The sequence below is a fragment of the Rattus rattus genome, chromosome 9 (genome assembly GCF_011064425.1).
Source record: "Rattus rattus isolate New Zealand chromosome 9, Rrattus_CSIRO_v1, whole genome shotgun sequence".
Classification (NCBI taxonomy): domain Eukaryota; kingdom Metazoa; phylum Chordata; class Mammalia; order Rodentia; family Muridae; genus Rattus; species Rattus rattus.
Window position 1 is genome coordinate 58,347,156 of NC_046162.1, and position 19,340 is coordinate 58,366,495.

General features: G+C 45.0%; 1 protein-coding gene and 1 pseudogene across 1 annotated transcript; one reads left to right on the forward strand and one right to left on the reverse strand.

Moving 5' to 3' along the window:
* Nucleotides 1-736: 736 nt before the first annotated feature.
* Nucleotides 737-13,295, reverse strand: Snf8 (SNF8 subunit of ESCRT-II). Its single transcript, XM_032911824.1, has 8 exons — nt 13,162-13,295; nt 12,837-12,887; nt 6,845-6,983; nt 5,633-5,737; nt 4,338-4,410; nt 2,591-2,732; nt 1,782-1,856; nt 737-967 (listed from the first exon to the last, which is right to left on the reverse strand). The coding sequence occupies exons 1-8, from the start codon at nt 13,213-13,215 to the stop codon at nt 830-832; spliced, it is 777 nt and encodes a 258-aa protein (XP_032767715.1). The 5' UTR covers nt 13,216-13,295; the 3' UTR covers nt 737-829.
* Nucleotides 10,486-10,832, forward strand: LOC116908602 (annotated as a pseudogene).
* Nucleotides 13,296-19,340: the final 6,045 nt, after the last annotated feature.

Sequence of the window (19,340 nt, forward strand, 5' to 3'; positions counted from 1 at the left end):
AGCTTGTAAGTGGGGTATAAACTCAAGGCTCTTCTCTATTACTGTCTCATTCGCATGCTCTGAGAGGATTCTGCTTTCTAACAAGGCTTTTCCTGATTGATCAAGAGTGCAGAGCTAGCCAGTGCACATTCTGTCCTGCCAGCCTGCACTGTAGGCACAGTGACAGGGTAATGGCCAGTGGAGCCTGGCTTTAGCTTTGCACTGCCTCTGGCATTCACTCCCCTGAGAATCTGATAACTGCTTAACAGGTTGCTGTAAGGACCAATGGGCAGTGTATATAAAAGGAACAGGACAGGTTCTCAGCAGTTCCCCACCTTGAGTCTACAGGACCTGGTGGAGAACAAGTAAGGAGTTTGGACAAATTGTTCGATTTCAGTGAAACTGTTCAGTGAAGTACAGCTAGCTTTCCTCTAACACCAGACTTAAGTTTCCTTCAGTTTGGTCTCTCTAATCAAGAACCTCAACAGAGGCTGCAAGACAAGTCATGGTGGGGTGGAAAGGAATGAGGAAGAGGTTTGAATCACTGAAGTGGTAATTTGTTTCACAGCTATATTAAGGCTAGCCACAAGACGCTGCATCTTGGCCCAGCTGGGAATCTGAATCTATGCAAGTCATTTTATGTGCTTGCTGCTATCCCTGTTACTCAGTTTATCCTCGCTGGATAAAAGGCTTCCTCCAAAACATGAAATGTGAAGGCACTTCCAAAAATAAATCCTGGGGGAACAAAAAAAAAAACTTGGCATGAATTTTTTTTATAAACAGAATTGTCCAGGTTTATTCACAGGCAGGACGTCTTCGGGCCTGCTGCTGTATATCCCTCCACACTCAGTCAAGGAAAGGCTTCTTTGGCCTCCTCGGCTGATATCTCCTGGGAGTAGAGATCTGTGAAGAGAGCTGGCAGCCAGTAGTGGGCCTCCCCTGGTGCCTGCAGATCCAGCCAGGCCAGTCCTTCCTTCAGCAGGTGTTCCTGTAGGGAAGAACAGGACTGACTTGAAAAAGGGGAGATTATAGATACATTTGGGGAGCTAAGCAGCCCCCACACCTACGTTAGCTTCTGGGAAGTTTTCAGACAACCTTGTGCCTTCATTTGTTCACACGCCCAGATGGAATCATGTTTGGCTTTGGCCAAGGCCTGAATGACACCAAGTATTTAACTTGTCCAGCTATAGTAAATGCTCGTGGAAAGAATGCAAGGCTCCAACAGTATGTGCTGACACAGTGTCGAAGTCCCTGCCTGTCTCCAACTCCCCAGCGCAAGTGGAGATCAGTGTTCTGGATGGTTTTCAGATCATTTGCAGGGAGCACCAGAACTACAACTGACTTGGTTCCTAAGTAAGCTGTTGACTGTCCAGTCAACATGTTTTAGGCATGCATTTTATGTTCTCTCATTTACAGAAGTGCAAAGAATTGCTGGGATATGGAAAAGGTACCGAAACACTTCATTTTGCTCTCTCCTAAGCCTGAGTATTTCACTGGTACAAGTTTGTATGTGCAAAATTATCCACCATAGAATATGCAGTTTGTAATTACAGATAACTCTCTTCAGTGGTTGCCAATTCCCTTTGCTCTGTACTATTTCCAGTGCAAACTGTATTTCTGTCATGCTCCTGATCAACGTCTCCTGGAAAGTTAGCAAGTGTGCATTATCAGGGGAAGTGGCCAGCTTTAGGGAAGTTCTGCCTTCTCAGTGTTAACCCAGCAGAGATGCTAGGCTTCCTGATACGAAGCTAGAGGGAACAGAGTGAGGCTGCCTCTTAGCCCCAGGGCTGTCTGTCACGTACCAGCACTTGCCGTGCTCGCTCCGTCTCCCATTTAAGACTGGCTTTGATTTCACTGACAGTCACATAACCGTTTTTCTGGAGGAAGGAATAAACAGGAACTAAATCAGTTAAGGGTGTTATTTGGAGCCCAGCACCTGCCTAGCTAGAAGCAGGACGACATCTATCTGGACATGCTGCCCTTAAACAAGTCTAAGCATGCAGGAAAAGAAAGTTCCCAGCAGAGAGGTGATTTTCAGGATGAAGAGAGACTGTGAATTCATCCCTAAAAACCGGGTCCAAGTTACACCTCCATAGAGAACTCGGAGCACACCAAGAAGGGAGGGGGTAATCGAAAGTCTCATCTATGTATTTAAGTACAAAGCTGCAGCACCTCACTGTGCCCATCTCCCAGCACAGAAAGCCCCTTACTTATCTAGTTTTGTTCTATACTATAGAATTAAGAAAATGAACACATCTTCCCTATGTTGTAGATGTTTATGCTTCAGGCATGCTGAGAAACCAGGGCAGGGGGATTGTGAGGAACTCAAATTGAGACATCAGAAGGTCTATCTACCCCAAGAAATGTAGTCTGCATCTCTGTCTACCTGACAAGACTGTAAGCACCCCAAGGGCAGGGCCTGTATTAGCTTCTCTGTCCCACAGTCTACACAGGTGCTTTGCACTGCAGTTGCTCAATAAATGTGCTGAGTGGCACAGGCCAGAGTAGGTCATAAGACAGTCTTTGCACAAGGCCAGAGCAATGGACAGGTGGACACCGCTCCTGACTACAGCCCAGGCTGCCCCTCAGCACTCTCAAAAACACACCCTACCTCAGCCAGCTGCAGCACAACAGTGTGATCCATATTGAGCTCAGCTGGAACAGACTGAATGAGGTAAGTTCCTCCCACAGGGATGATGCCAAATCCAGTGCCCAGTGCTTTCAGCTTCTTGATGGCCCTGATCAGGTCGTCTCTGAAGTGAGTAAGAGCAGCTTAAAGACCCTTGGCAAATCAGGCCTAACACTCAGATACGTTAAGCAGAACAGCAACCGAGGTGCCAACAGGCTGTGGTATGGACTACAGCAAACTACAGAGTGCTTGTCCTTTTTTAAAGGGGCAGCAGCTGATTACCACTATTTTCCATTATAGTTGGCCACTGGTGAAGAGAAAAAAAACCCAGAGAACATGGAGACCGTGCACAGCCAGCACACGTGAGGTTCACACCCCTTGCCAGGGAAAGGACACTGTGGTGTGAATGCTCTTCCTACAGGAGCAGACCGACGTCTGTTTGACTACACTGGCTCCCCTCTCTTCTGAAAACTTGATGCACAAAGAGCAAGGTTGGCCGCCTCCTGCCACTGCTTGCTTTTTAATATTCCTGGTCTTCAGTACATCACTTCAGTCTGGTCTCTGGGAACACTTATTTTTCTCACCTTGGATTTGCACAGACAGGTCAACTAGGTCAACCTATGGCTTGTCACCTGACCCTCACCTTAGTCCTGTCTTTAGGTGACTGCTCTAGTCTCCTTGACACCAAATAAGTAATCTCAACACATTAAAAAGATGTAACATACACCAGAAGTGGTGGCATACACTTTCAATCTCAATACTGCTAAGGCAGAGGCAGGTGGAGTTCTGCGAGTTTGAGACCAGCCTGATCTACAGAGTGTGTTATAGGCTACACAGTGAGACCCTGACTCAAAAACACTATTGGTTTTATAGGGCCAGGGATGTAGTTCACAGTATAAGGACCTAGATTCAATCCACAATACCACCAAAAACAGGAAAAAAGAATTAATTTCATCATACTGATTAAGAATGGCTCTAAAGCAGAAGCTGGAGAGATGGCTCAGTGGTTAAGAGCACTGGCTGCTCTTCCAGAGGTCCTGAGTTCAAATCCCAGCAACCACATGGTGGGTCACAACATCTGCAACGGGATCTGATGCCCTCTTCTGGTGTGTCTGAAGACCATGCACTCATATACATTAAATACATAAAATTAAAAATAATAAAAAATTAAAAAGAATGGTTCTAAAGGTAGCCTAGACATTGGAGGACTAGAAGAGTGCTACATGATATTTAAAGTGTTCTTGCCTGCCTATAATCTCAACACTAGGAGGTGGTGGGGCTGGAGAGAGATGGCTCAGTGGTTAAAGTACTAGCCACTCTTTCAGAGGACCTAGATTTGAGTTGCAGTAGCCACACAGCAGCTCACAAAGCTCCAGTTCCAGAGGATGCAAAGGCATCTCGTGGCTTCTATGGGCACTGCACACACAATTTTAAGAAGAGAGGCACAGGTGGATGGGATGTCCATTCAGGGCTACTCTACGTCCACAGGCCAGCCTAGGCCACACAGAGACCCTGTTTTGGGGGGTTTGTTTTGTTTTGTGACAGAGGGTTTCTCTGTATAACCTCAGATGTCCTGGAACTTGCTCTGTAGACCAGGCTGGCTTCAAACAGATATCGCCTGCCTCTGCTTCCCAAATACTGGGATTAAAGGCATGCACCATCACTGTCTGGTGAGACCCTGTCTTTAAAAAATTCCTTAATACTTCAAAGGGTTGGAAGCAGGACATACTGGCTGACATCCTGAGCAAACTTGCCCCTTCCTTTTAACACCTGCTGATGTAGCTCCTCCAGAGTTATCAGACCTGTTGGAGAGGGACAGAAAGAAAATGAAAAATTACCTAGATAGCTACGACTGCTTGAGATACATGGACAACCTCCTCTACAAGGAACAAATGTTACTCTAGTTCCTCGATCTCTCCTCAAATAACTGGTTAGACCCTGAGAAATGAGCCCTGAGACCTTGCTAGGACTCTCGACAGTGAAGGCCAGGAAAGTCCGAAAGCAAAGGCAGCAGAGGAGCACGGTGGTTCACCCCTGCCTGGATTCCCTGCACTCAGGAGACCGAGGCAGACATGAGTTCTAGGCCACTCTGGGCTTCAGAGCCTGACCTTACCTCAAAACAACAACAAAACAGATGGCTCTACCAGATGGACAATTTGATTGTCAGGTTTCTTTGAAACAAGTCTCTGCCAGGTAGCCCAGGCAGGCCTCCAACAGTATAGTCAGAGTGACTGAACTTTTTGTTGAAAGACAGAATCTCTCATAATATAGCCCTGGTTCACCTGGAATTCACAGAAACCTGGCTGCCTCTGCCTCCAGAGTGCTTGAGATAAAACAGAACCATATGGGCTGAAGATATAGCTCAGTGGTTAAGAGCACTGACTGCTCATCCAGGGGTCCTGAGCTCAAATCCCAGCACCCACATGGTGGCTCACAACCATCTATAATGGGATCTGATGCCTTCTTCTGGTGTGTCTGAAGACATCAACAGTGTATTCGTATACATAAAAATAAATCTTTAAAAAAAAAAAAGAAAATAAACAGTACATGTTAATACTGTATTATGTATGGATATACATGTGGATATGCCAAGCAGTGCATATGGAGCTCAGCGAGCAAGTGTGTGGGTTCAGCTCTCTCCCTCCATCTTTATGTGTTGCAGGGACTGAATTCATGCAATCAGGCTAGCCCCTTCACTGGCCCCAGATGACCAAATTTTGAAATCATGAACCTGAGCCTCAGAACTCAAAGGCTGGGTTGGCCCCACTGGACTTCAGAAAGGTGGGTCAGGTCTACCTACAGTTACAGTGAGAACTTCGTAACAAAGAGCACTGTATACCAGTCTCAGGCCACCCTCCTACCTCCACCTCTAACCATGGCTGTAGAGATCAGCCATGGATTCAACAACATGAAATATTTAAGATATGTCTCCAGACCTTAGAGGCCTGCAGGCTACAGAATTTTAGAAAAGAAAGTCAGAAAACTAAGTCCAAAGCGCAGTTCACAAGTCCCAACCACCCTTACCTCCGTTCCGATGTTTTAGGGCCAGGCACACTTCAATAATCTGGACGCCCAGTTCATAATAGAAGTCCCCAACACCCAGCATCTCAGACCAAAACCCTTTTCCAGCTAAAAACAGAAAAATGAAAGCTGTGTTATTCATCCATTCTCATCTCTTCTCTTCTCTCAATGGTGGATTAAAGCATCTATCCTGTGGGAAGTCCTGTGTGTACAAGTTAGGCCCTGGTTCTTCCTCCCAGCCCTGTTCCCAGACTTTGATTCAAACCCTGCCTAATCAAGCCTAAGTGCCGCCATGCTTACTAATGAAGAGCCTCTGAGCCAGGCGCATGCGTGCAGAGTGCACACCAGCAACCCCAGCCCTCTGAACAGGAGGCAGCAAGGTAAGCAGGTTCAAAGTCATCCTCACCACATAGCAAGTTTGAAACCAGTCTGAGCTACATGAGCTCCTGTCACCAAGAGGGGGTGGATGGGGTGGCAGAATAACTCAGCTGGTAAAGTGATGGTTCACAGCTGCCTGTGACTCCAGTCCCAGGCAATCTAAAGCTGCCTTCTGGCTTCCTTGGGCCAGAACATGGTAGACAGGCAGACAAAACATTCATACACATAAATGAAACATGTTCAAAAGCCAGGTGTGGTGACACACACCTTAAATCCCAGAAGTAGAGAGGCAGAGGTTAGCAGATCTCTGTGAGTTGGAGGCCAGTCTAGTCTACATAGTGAGACCCTGTCAAAAAAAGAGAATTCTTCTCTTTATGGGGCTTCCCTTAGCTGGCTCAGCAGGTAAGAGCTTTACGTGCTCTTTCAGAGGCCCAAGTTCCAGTTCCAGCTTACAACAGACTAACTCCAGCTCGCTGACCTGTGAGGGCACCTGCGATCACATACATTTTATGCTGCCTCCCCCTAAACATAATTACAAATTACGAAAATAAATCTTTAAAATACTCTTCTTTTTCTACTAAGAAGAAAGTCATGAAGAACAGAAAAAGTAGACTAGATTGTTCAAGGAAAGATGGCGCCCACAGACTATAGCTAGCTTCCCGGGCTCCCCGCCTTCCACCTCAGAAGGGCACACACAGTCCTCCAGGATGCTCCCTCAACATATACTCTCCCTGTTTCCTTGAAGGGCCATCTAGAGATGCCCCACAGAAGAGACCATAACAGGGGAGCAGCTATAAGAGCTTACAGGAGCCCCTGACCCCACAGGCAATCCCTTACAGGCCAGGGGATCCACCCCAATGGTAGCACACATGTCCTGGAACTGAACTCGGAACTCAGGATTCTTCCGGATCTCTTGCTTGTGCTTGCTGGCAAATTCTTCTAGGTTGGTCTTGAACATGTCCAACTGTTTTGACATCTGTTAAAAAAGACAAGGGGAGGGGCTAGAGAGATGGCTCAGTGGTTATGAGCACTGATTGCTCTTCCAGAGGTCCCAAGTTCAAATCCCAGCAACCACATGGTGGCTCACAGCCATCTGTAATGGGAACTGATGCCCTCTTCTGGTGTGTCTGAAGACAGCTGCAGTGTAAACTCCCCTCTGACCTTCTCACATCTCATGTGGCAGGAGCCCACACACTATACACAAATAAATGTAACAACTGAATAACCAGCGGCCTTCAGACCCCTTTTTACCCTATTTGTTCTGTGCTATCTCTTTACAAAGTCTTTGTCCTTAGTTTGAGACAGGGGTTCATGGAGTCCTGTCTAGCTTGACCTTGAACTCCTGATCCTCCTGCCTGTGCTTCCTAGGCATTTGCATGATTCCAGCATTTGCAATGATGCTCATCTCTGTGCTCCCTCTCCCAGCTGTGCCCGGCACGGTTGTGCTGCAGAAGGAGATGATATTGGTTCCTCTCTTCTAAAATCTGTGTTTGTTTTCACACGTCCCAGTTCTGATAATCAACATTCCTAACTAATGTGTTTTTCTCTTCTTCCTGGAAAAATTAACTAAACTGAAGGTACAACAATCTATTTTGTCTTAAAAAATGGAAGAATAGCCAGGCCGTGGTGTCCCATGCCTTTAGGCAGATCTATAGGTGGATCTCTGAGTTTGAGGCCAGGCTGGTCTACAGAGTGAGTTCCAGGACAGCCAGGGCTACATTGTAAAGTCCTGTCTCAAAAAAAGAAAATGAGGCTGTGTCTGGCTCCCGCTCTCACAGCCATTGCAGTACATTGAGCTCCATAGAAACAGCGCCAGGGCAAGCGAGAGCCGGACGGGCACTGGGCGACTCTATGCCTCGCAGAGGAAAATCAACTAAACATGGGCAAAGGAGATCCTAAGAAGCCGAGAGGCAAAATGTCCTCATATGCATTCTTTGTGCAGACCTGCTGGGAGGAGCACAAGAAAGCACCCAGATGCTTCTGTCAACTTCTCAGAGTTCTCCAAGAAGTGCTCAGAGAGGTGGAAGACCATGTCTGCTAAAGAAAAGGGGGATTCTGAAGATACAGCAAAGGCTGACAAGGCTTGTTATGAAAGAGAAATGAAAACCTACATCCCCGCCCCCAAAGGGGAGACCAAAGAGAGAAGTTCAAGGACCCCAACGCACCCAAGAGGCCTCCTTTGGCCTTCTTGTTCTGTTCTGAGTACCGCCCAAAAATCAAAGGCGAGAGTCCTGGCTTATCCATTGGTGATGTCGCAAAGAAACTAGGAGAGGTGTGGAACAGCACTGCCTCGGATGACAAGCAGCCTTATGAGAAGAAGGCCGCCAAGCTGAAGGAGAAGTATGAGAAGGATATTGCTGCCTACAGAGCTAAAGGGAAACCTGATGCAGCAAAAACAGGGGTGGTCAAGGCTGAAAAGAGCAAGAAAAAGAAGGAAGAGGAAAGCAATGAGGTGGATGAAGAGGATGAGGAAAAAGAGGAAAATGAAGAGCTGGAGAGATGGCTCAGTGATTAAGAGCACCCGAGGGGTTGGGGATTTAGCTCAGTGGTAGAGCGCTTGCCTAGGGAAGCGCAAGGCCCTGTTCGGGTCCCCAGCTCCGAAAAAAAGAACCAAAAAAAAAAAAAAAGAGCAGGGGTGGGTTGGGGTCGGAGATCGGGCTCAATTCCCAGCAACCACATAGTGGCTCACAACCATCTGTAAAGAGATCTGATGCCCTCTTCTGGTGTATGTGAAGACAACTACAGTGTACTTAAAGAAAACAAATCAAATCTAAAAAAAAAAAAAAAAAAAGAAGAAAAAAAGAGGAAAATGAAGAAGATGATGATAAATAAGTTGGTTCTAGTGCAGATTTTTTTGGTCTATAAACATTTAACCCCCCCGTACATAACTCACTCCTTTTAAAGAAAAAAATTGGGGTTGGGGATTTGGCTCAGTGGTAGAGCGCTTGCCTAGGAAGCGCAAGGTCCTGGGTTCGGTCCCCAGCCCTGGAAAAAAGAAATAAAAAAAAAGAAATGGCATTTTGGGGTTGGGGATTTAGCTCAGTGGTAGAGCGCTTGCCTAGGAAGCGCAAGGCCCTGGGTTCGGTCCCCAGCTCCGAAAAAAAAAGAACCAAAAAAAATAAAAAATAAAAAAATAAAGAAAAAAATTGAAATGTAAGGCTGTGTAGGATTTGTTTTTAAACTGTACAGTGTCTTTTTTGTACAGTTAACACACTACCGAGTGTGTCTTTAGCTAGCCCTGTCCTGGTGGTATTCTCAATAGCCACTAACCTTGCCTGGTAAGTTGGCATGGAAATTAAAGCAGATTCATGTTGGTGCACAGCACAATTAGTTACATATGGGCACAGTAGTTTGGTTCTTGGTTTCTTTTCTTTTGGTTTTGTCTTGTTTTGTTTCCATCCTCAGTTGTCTCTGATGCAGCTTACATGGAGGTAACTGTTGTTCTGCTAACTGAACATGGCTCTGTGATTGCAAAAACATGGCAGCTGTTTTGTTGACATTCTGAACGCTTCTAAGTAAATACAATTTTCTTTATTAAAAAAAGAAAATGAAAATGAAGAGAATTATCTCTACTACCTCTTTTATCTCTATTACTTCTAAAATAGATTTATCTCCTTTTCTCTAACTAACAAAGAGCTTTCAGGTCACCAAGAAGAATGACTTCTGACCCAACATCTCTTCATTTGCCACAAAAAAATGATCTGAATTCTCTATATTCTTCTAATCGCTGTTCTCAGTTACAACTGGCAGGCTGCCTTCCCTATAAACAACAGCTTGTTCTGGTTTTTTGTTTTGTTGTTGATGTTTTGGTTTTTCGACAGAATTTCTCTGTGTGGCCCTGGCTGTCTTGGAACTCACTCTGAAGACCAGGCTGGCCTCAAATTCAGAGATTCACCCATAACACTGCCCTGTCAAACAAGAGCTTTTATTTATTTAATCTCTTAATATTTATCTTAGGTGTGCATGTTTGAGTGTATGTATATGCACCACATGTGTACAGGAGCCTGAGGAGATCATACGGTTCGTATGCCCGGAACTGGAATTGTAAGCACTTGTAAGCTTCCATGTGGGTGCTGGGAATCAAACCCAGGTCCTCTCTGCAAGAGCAGTAAGCACTCTTAACTGATAAACCACCTCTCCCGTCCCCAGATAAGTGTTTCTTAAAGCATAATCAGGAGCCAGGGATGTTGGTGTATGCTTTTAATCTCAGCACTTGGGAGGCAGAGGCAGGCGGATCTCTGAGTTCGAGGCCAGCCTGCTGTACATAGAGAAACCCTGTCTCAAAAAACAAACTAACTAAAAGCATAATCTAGATGCAAAACGTGGCTAAAGGCTTGGGCTACATGATGAGACCATGACAAAAAAAAAAAAAAAAAAAAAAAAAAAAGAAGAAGAAAAGGAACTGAAGGCGCTCACTCTCTCTGGTTTGGGCGACTACGCCTGCCTGGTCTCCTTGCTGTGGCCCGGTGGCTGGCGGGATGGAGGAGCCATGAGCCATGTCGGACTCGCTTCACAACTTCAGTGGGAGGCTCTGGGAGCAGTTCGTCCACTTTCATGTTATGAGGTGGACTTGCTCTTCCTGTGGGTGGGGACAACCTCTAATCGCAGTTGCCATGTGCAGCCGCTACGACTCCATCCCTGTGTGCACCCCTCTTTTTGGAGACACTTCTGATACGACTTCCATGGGCCTCCCTCTGCGCTTAGCCAGAAGACCAGCAAGCAGGTGTTAGTCAGCTACAACCTCTCCAATACAGACAGTGACTTAACATTACTCGTAGAAACCAGGATTAAAGAAGAAACGGAGACCTTTCCGGAAAAGTTCTGAGCAGAAGGAAGAGTTTTTATCTTGTATATAAATTACATTGAAATAAACAGGTTGCTTTTTGTCCTAAGGAAAAAAAGAAAAGAAACTGAAATGAGGCCTGAAGAGAGAACTAAGTGGCTAAAACCACTGATGCCTCTGAAAAGACCAGAGTCTGGGGCTGGAGAGATGGCTCAGTGGTTAAGAGCACTGACTGCTCTTCCCGAGGTCCTGAGTTCAAATCCCAGCAACCACATGGTGGCTCACAACCATCTGTAATGGGATCTTATGCCCTCTTCTGGTGTGTCTGAAGACAGTTATAGTGTACTTATACACTAAATAAATAAATAACTATTTAAAAAAAAAAAAAAAAGACCAGACTCTGCTTCTCAGGACTCACTCACACTGCATGCTAAGTCACTACCCACCACTAGCTCCAGGGGATCTGACACTCTCTTGGCCTCTGTAAGCTCCTGCATACATGTGTACACAGGTAGTCTGACAAATATATAAAGAAAATAATAAGTCTTTTTTAAAAATTACAACGACATGCTCTGATGTCTACTTTTCCTCAGATCAAGAGCCCATTTCAAGACAAACCACCTCCTCTCCTTCACCAATCACAATACTCAAGTGTATTCAGAGTCCATATAGGAAAGGGTGAGGTTAGAGAAGGGACTTGAACCCATCACTCATCCGCCCTCCTGCGGGTTCCCAGTTGCTATGAGTGACAGGTGCCACAAGTCATGCACGTTCTCATCATTGTGAGGTACTTGAAATAAAAGCCGTGAGTTGAGGTAAAGTTTGGTGATGGGACACATTCTCAGCATGTACCAGGCCCTGGCTTTGATACAAAGCACCACATAAAGGACGTGAATGTGGTGATATAGTCCTTTAATCCCGGCATGCGGAGACAGAGGCAGAGGCAGGTGGACACGGCTAGTTCCACACCAGTGATAAGCAACAAGAGCCTAACTCTTAAATAAAAAGAAAAAAGAAAAAGCCGGATATGATGCCACATGGCTTTAATCCTAGCACTTGGGAGGCATAGGCAGGAGGATCTCTGTGAGTTCCAGGCCAACCTGGTCTATATCGTGAGTTCCAGACTGCTGGGACTACACAGAGACCCTGTCTCAACAAAACAAAACAAAAAAAATTCAAAAGACAGCATCTGCCCAACAGACTGTTCAGCTTTGAACAACATTGTCCTTATTATTAATCATTATGACTAAAGATTATCATTTCAAAATGTCTTAATATTGATAATTTTACTTTTTGTCTCAACTTCTTTAGATAGACACATCCCATTGTCTTGTGCTTTCCTAATGCTGTTCCTACTGCAATGTTATAAGTAAGCAAATATCAGCATTCTTTTTTGTTTTGTTTTTCAAGACAGGGTTTCTCTACGTAGCTAGTCATGGCTGTCCTGGAACTCCCTCTGTAGACCAAGCTGGCCACCAACTCAGAGATCCACCTGCCTCTGCCTCCTAAATCCTGGGATTAAAGGCGTGTGCCACCACTGCCTGGCCACATATCAGTACTTTTAGGAGAAATTATCATTCTGATTTTTTAAGAAAATTTGTTTAAATTTTTGCTGTGCTGAGAATGGCCTCAAGTACGTGTGGATGTTAGGCAAACACTCTACCACTTAGGTACGTTCCCAGATCACTAGGTTCACCTAGAATTGACCATGTATGTAAAGAAACCACAAGGCTGGGAGCGGTGGCATTTGGTACTCCTCAGGCTGAGACAGGAGAATCACAAGCTGGAAGCCCAGCCTTGGCAGCAAAGTCAGACACCATCTTTAAAAGAATAACATAAAAAAAGACAATAACCAAATAAAATAAAAGGGGGAAATGCACGAGTCTAATCCCTCAAAAAAAAAAAAATCTTAGCTAGTATTTCTAGCAATCTCCCTAAAACGAAATCTGGATTTCCCTGACACTCTATTTTTAGTTCGGTGGAAACAATCTATACCAAAGGTATATTGACCAGCCCTGTTCCATCTCCCTTCCTGCCTGGACTCACCTGAGCCAGCTGGTCCTCAGCCAAGACAGTCCCTCGCTCCTTATACTTGGCCTGTCAGACAAAAAGACCGGCATGAGTTGAGACAGTGATCGTTAAGGCTCCCATTGTGCTGCCACAGCTTTAGTATTCAAGTGTAAGGATCTGTCTGATAAAGTGACTTAATCAGCGGCCTCCTGAAACTTCAATGCACTTATCCCTGGGCTCCGGAGAAGCCTGTCTTCTACAGATAGTTTAAGAGGCGATTTAGGGAAAGAGAACTCCACTCCGGGAGAATTCGGTGTCTCGAGGGCAGAGCAGGCTTCAGCCCGGCTTCCTTCCCGCTCACCTCGGCGAGTTTCTTCTTGGCAATGGCGCCAGCTCCCACCCCGCGCCGGTGCATCCCCACCCCAGGCCCGCGGGCCGCCCCGCTGCCCCAACCCCAGCTCTCCGCGTCCCAGGTTCTGTAGCCAGCTCCCAACACGGAAGCCGGGTGCGTGCGTCATCTGAGCGCGCCGGAAGTCGCCCTATTCACTTCCTGCTGCGGCGTCTAGGAGTGTCTTGTAAAGGCCCCAGTCCTCGTCTTAGCTCGGCGCCACGTTCCACAAAGCCCAGACGACATCGAAGGAGCGAACCCTATGTCCTATCGTAATTCCCCATGCATCCTACCAAGGTGGGCGCCTGGTGTTCTACTACTTCAGCGCCTGGAGAGCAACAGATGCTTCTGGAACATGACCAAGCGCTGTGTTGACCGTGGAAGGTGCCATTTTTTTTTTCCCAGCCAGGGTTTCCCTACGTAACCACGGTTGGCCTGGAACTATGTAAACCAAGCTTACTTCGAATTCACAGAGATCTCCTGCTTTTAACTCCGAATGTTGGGATTACATGCATGAGCCACCACACTTATGGGTGTCACCTTGAGCAAAAGCCAATAATACAACTATATCTTAGATTTAAAAAAAGGCAGCAGCACATCTGATAGTTTTGTGCCATACACTGTATGTACAACTTGCCTTGTTCTATATTTACTTATTCAAAACCCTCAACTTAGTAAGTTGGTATTGTCATTCACAAGGGATTTGGAAATCTGCCTTAAATTACTTAACTTCATGGAATAGGATTAACTATGAGTCAGACACTCTGACTCGAATTCAAATGGGGGCAGTTAGGAGGGAGTGAAATAGTTTCTCAATATAGCCTTGGCAGTTCTGGAATTCATTTGCTCTGTAGATGACGCTGACTTTGAACTCAGACATCTGCCTGCCTCTACCACTGTCTCCCCAGTTCGTGTGTCACCATGCCTGGCCCTTAGCTGTAAATTCTTAACCCAACTCAGAATTTCTGCCAAAGAATCCAATAGGTAAATTTGATCAAGTTTGTTCTGTTCATGTAGCAGACAGGCTTACTGTATGGACTTCTAAATGTCTACCTAACGCAGGCAGTGTTGTGCCTAGTAAGAGGTAGTGGTGAGATTTTAAATGTGATCATTATGATTAAAAAACAATGTTTATAGGCAGTCTTTTACAATGGCTGGCTTGGAGGAGAAACGTACAAACAAAGGGAGGAAAACATGTAAGTCTTTGAGGCTCTAATACTCCCTTCAAATAACCAAGATTCCACAAATGTGAATGTGAACTTCTCCATTGCTTTTTTTTTTTATAAGATTTATTTATTTATTCTATATAAGTACACTGGAGCTGTCTTCAGACACACCAGAAGAGAGGGCATCAGATCTCTTTATAGATAGTTGTGAGCCACTATGTGGTTGCTGGGATTTGAACTCAGGACCTCTGGAAGAGCAGTCAGTGCTCTTAACCACTGAGCCATCTCTCCAGCACCCATTGCCCCACTGATGCATGTGAAAGGTCAGAGAACAGCTTTGTGAAGTCTGTTTTCTCCCTCCGCCTTTACTAGGTTCTAGGGATAGAACACAGGTCAAGACAATAAGTTCTATCATGAATAATCACTAAAACAGAGACACTTTAAAAAAATAACTCCTGGGCTGGAGAGATGGCTCAGAGGTTAAGAGCACCGACTGCTCTTCCAGAGGTCCTGAGTTCAATTTCCAGCAACCACATGGTTGCTCACAACCATCTGTAAAGAGATCCGATGCCCTCTTCTGGTGTGTTCTGAAGACAGCTGCAGTGTACTTATATATAATAAATGAATAAATCTTTAAAAAAAAATAACTCCTAGGGGATAGAGAGATGGCTCAGTGGGCTCAGTGGTTAAGAGCACCTGGTACTTTTGCAGAGAACCTAGGTTTGAGTAGAATCACCACATGGTGGCTCATAACTCTCTATAACCCCAGTTCTAGAGAATTCTACAGGTATACATGTACTGCACAACCATATATGTATGTAACTATTTCATACACATAAAATAAATTATAATCTTTTTTTAAAGTAATTTCTGGAGCTGGAGAGATGGCTCAGCAGTTAAAGGCACTAACTGTTCTTCTAGAGGTTCTGAGTTCAATTCCCAGCAACCACATGGTGGCTCACAACCATCTGTAATGAGATCTGATGCCCTCTTCTGGTGTGTCTGAGGGACAGTGATGGTATACTCACATACATAATAAAATCTTTTTTTTTTAAGTAATTTCTAAGCCAAAATTAGTATCTCATACCTTGAATCCCAGTACTCAAGAGGAAGAGGCAGGCTAGCAAGCTAGTGAGTTTCAGGACAGCCAAAGATATATAGTGAAACCCTGTCTCAAACAAACAAACAAAAATGTAATTTCTAGCTGGTAAGGTAAGCACAACTGTAATCCAAGCTCTTGAGAGACAGGAGAATCAGGGATTCAAGATCAGTCCTGGCTACATAGTAATTTATAGGTCAAAGGTCAACATGGGCTACATGAAACCCTGACTCGGAAGAGAACAGAACCATTAGGGGAGATGAGATGAGATGGCCAAACCTGAATATCTGGATTTGATTTCTAGGCCCCACTTGGAAGGAGAGAGAGAACTGCCTCCTCCAAGTTGTCCTCTGACCTCCACATGGGTGCAACCACACCCCTACCTCTACCCCCCACACAAAACAAGCACTGAGGTGTACTTAAGTGTTCACATGCAAAGAGAAATAGATGAAAAAAAAAGTTGTAAGTGCTGATCATGGTGGCTCACACCTTTAATTCCAGCCCTTAGGAGGCAGAGGCAGGCAGATCTCTAAGTCAAAGGCCAACCTGAACTAGAGAGTGAGTTCCAGGACAACCAGGGCTGCATAGTAAGAGCCTCTATCTCTCTAAATAATTTCTTTTATTTTTTTATTTTTTTTTTCCGGAGCTGGGGACTGAACCCAGACCCTGGGCCTTGTGCTTGCTAGGCAAGCGCTCTACTATTGAGCTAAATCCCCAACCCCTCTCTAAATAATTTTTAACAATACTATTTTTCTTTTGTTTTTTTTTGGGGGGGGGTAGGGGTTGCTTGTTTGTTTTTTCAAGAAAGGATTTCTCTGTCCTAGACCTTGCTTTGTAGACCAAAGTGGTCTAGAACTTAGACATTTGTCTGCCTCTTCCTCCCAGGAGATGGGATTAGAAGCATGTGAGACCATGCTCTAATAATAACTTTTCTTTTTTAATGATAACATGCCCAGCTCAATAATAACTTCTTTTTTTTAATTTTATTTATTTATTATACAAAGTACACTGTAGCTGTCTTCAGACACACCAAAAGAGGGCACCAGATCTCATTACAGACATTTGTGAGCCATCATGTAGTTGCTGGGATTTGAACTCAGGACCTCTGGAAGAGCAGTCAGTGCTCTTAACCGCTGAGCCACCTCTCTAGCCCCCAATAATAACTTTTTTTTTTTTTTTTTTTTCTCTTTTCTTTTTTTCGGAGCTGGGGACCGAACCCAGGGCCTTGCGCTTGCTAGGCAAGCACTCTACCGCTGAGCTAAATCCCCAACCCCAATAATAACTTTTCTTAAGCAAAGGTAGACAGCTCCTGAAGAACAAAAGTTGAGGTTGTCCTCTGGTTTCCACACGCACGCGCACACACACAAACACACACACCAGCCACACACCCAGAGACACAAAAAAAAATCTAATAAAGCCTATGTTTAATAAATGCTGCTTTATTAAAAAATAATAATAAGAGGATAGTATCAAAAGGCACTTGCCCTGATGTCATTCTCAATGGCCAGAATTGGGATTCTGCAAACGACAAAATAGAAGGAGAGAACCAACTCCTGAAAGTTGTTCTTTGTCCTCCATAAGTGCCCCAGTGCACACACCCATGGAGGCCTGCCCCCACATGCACACAGGCATGCACACACAGACACACAATAAGTAAACATACAAACTACTTACCAAGGAGGAAGGTATAGCTCAGCCATTGGCTGCTGGGTAGGCCCTGGGTTCTAGCCCTAACATCACAAAGGGGCGGGGCTAAAACAAACAATTCTCTGAGCAAAAATTGTCCCGTAATTGCATGGGACATACTTCACAAACTGCAGAAGTTTCAAAGGGAAGGGACAATATCATCAAAGATGCGTGAAAACTGAGAAGTCTGGCGGGTGTGTTGGCATACCCCTTTAATCCCAGCACTTAGGAAGCAGATCTCTGAGTTCAAGGCCAGCTTGGACTTCAAAGTGAATTTTAGGACAGTCTGGAAAAACAGAAAGAAAAAATCAAAATAAAAGAAGGAAGCATAGACGGCTTATGGAGCAGAGGCACGTGCAGTGCAAGCCTGATGTCCCTGAATTCAAGCTCCACAGAGTCCTCTAACTGTACACAGGGTGGTGCAAGCAGGCTCAGGCAAACACATCACATGGACACAGTATTGGTAACAAGGAAAATAAAAGTGTTGAAAGTCAGCTGAAGTCCAGAGACTAAACTGGCAGCCCTCAGCTCCAATTCAATTCTGGGATTAATGTGAGGATGGAAACGTAGTTCAAGGTATGGTACTTGCCTGGTGTGCTCAAAGACTGGGTTCTCCCATCAACATGGCACACACATATACATACACACACAGAAACAGAGACATACAGAGACACATACAGAGAAACAGGCAACACATAACCGGAAACACAGACACACACACACACACACAGAAACAGACAACACAGAAACAGAGACATAGATACACACACACACACACAAAGAAACAGACAACACAGAAATGGAGACACAGATACAGACACACACACACAGAAACAGACAACACAGAAACAGAGACACATATGCACACACACACACACACACAAACTTAGACATAATTAAAAAGAAATTTAGAAATCTAAAAAAAAAATTAAATGTTTTTAAAATTTATTCTTATGTAGGTTTTGCCTGTGTGTATGTAAACCACTTGTATGCAAGGCTCTCAGATGCCAGTAGAGGGCGTGAGATCCCTTGGGACCAGAACTATAAACAGTTGTAAAATGTCTTGTCCATACGGGGAATTGAACCCCAGATTCTTTGCAAGAGCAGTCAGTGCTCTCTACCACTGAGCCATCTCTCCAGCTGCCCCACCCACAGTTACACATATAATATATAGTATAAAATAAAATATATGATAAAAATTTAATTCCAAATTTCTCCTTTTGTTTTTTTTGTTTTTCTGTTGTTTTTGTTTTTAAGACAGAGTTTCTCTGTAGTTCTGGAGCATGGCTTATAGACTAGGTTGGCTGTGAACTCAGAGATCCACTTGCCTCTGATGATGGGATTAAAGGAATGCACCATGCCGGGAAGTGGTGACACACGCCTTTACTCCCTGCTCTAGGGAGGCAGAAGGAAGCAGATATCAGATCTCTTTGGTTCTAGGCCAGCCTACTCTACAGAGCAAGTCCCAGGACAGCCTGGGATACACAGAGAAACCCTGTCTCGAAAACATCAACAAGAACAAAGGGCATGCTTCACTCCAGGCTTCTCTCCCTTCCTTCCTGCCTTCCTTCCTTCCTCCCTTCCTGCCTTCCTTCCTGCCTTCCTCCTTCTTTCCTTTTTCTTCCTTCCTTCCTTCCTTCCTTCCTTTTTCTTCCTTCTTTCCTTCTTCCTTCCTTCCTTTCTTTTTTAGACAAGGTCTAACCATGTAGCCCTTGCTGGCCTTGAACTCGCTATGTAAGCCAGGCTGGCTTACAAACTCCAAGAGGTCCACTTGCCTCAGGCTCCGGAGCGCTGGGGTTAAAGATGTGTGCTGCCATCTTTATTTTATTTCTTATTTTGTTTTGAGACAATGTCCCACTACATGGTCCTAACTCCAACTGTGAAGTCCAGGCTGCTCAAACTCAGCAATCTTCCTGCTTCGTCTTCCCTACCACCCTCTGAGGCCTCAGTCCTGCCTCCTCAGTCTCCCGCTGTACTTTCCTCTGCTCCTCTTCTCATTTATTGACATAGGTTTCGTTTGGTTTGTTTTTTTTTTTTTTTTAATGTATATGAGTACACTGTAGCTGTCCTCAGACACACCAGAGGAGGGCATCAGATCCCATTACAGATGGTTGTGAGACACCATGTGGTTGCTGGGAATTGAACTCAGCACCTCTGGAAGAGCAGTCGGGGCTCTTAACCGCTGAGCCATCTCTCCAGCC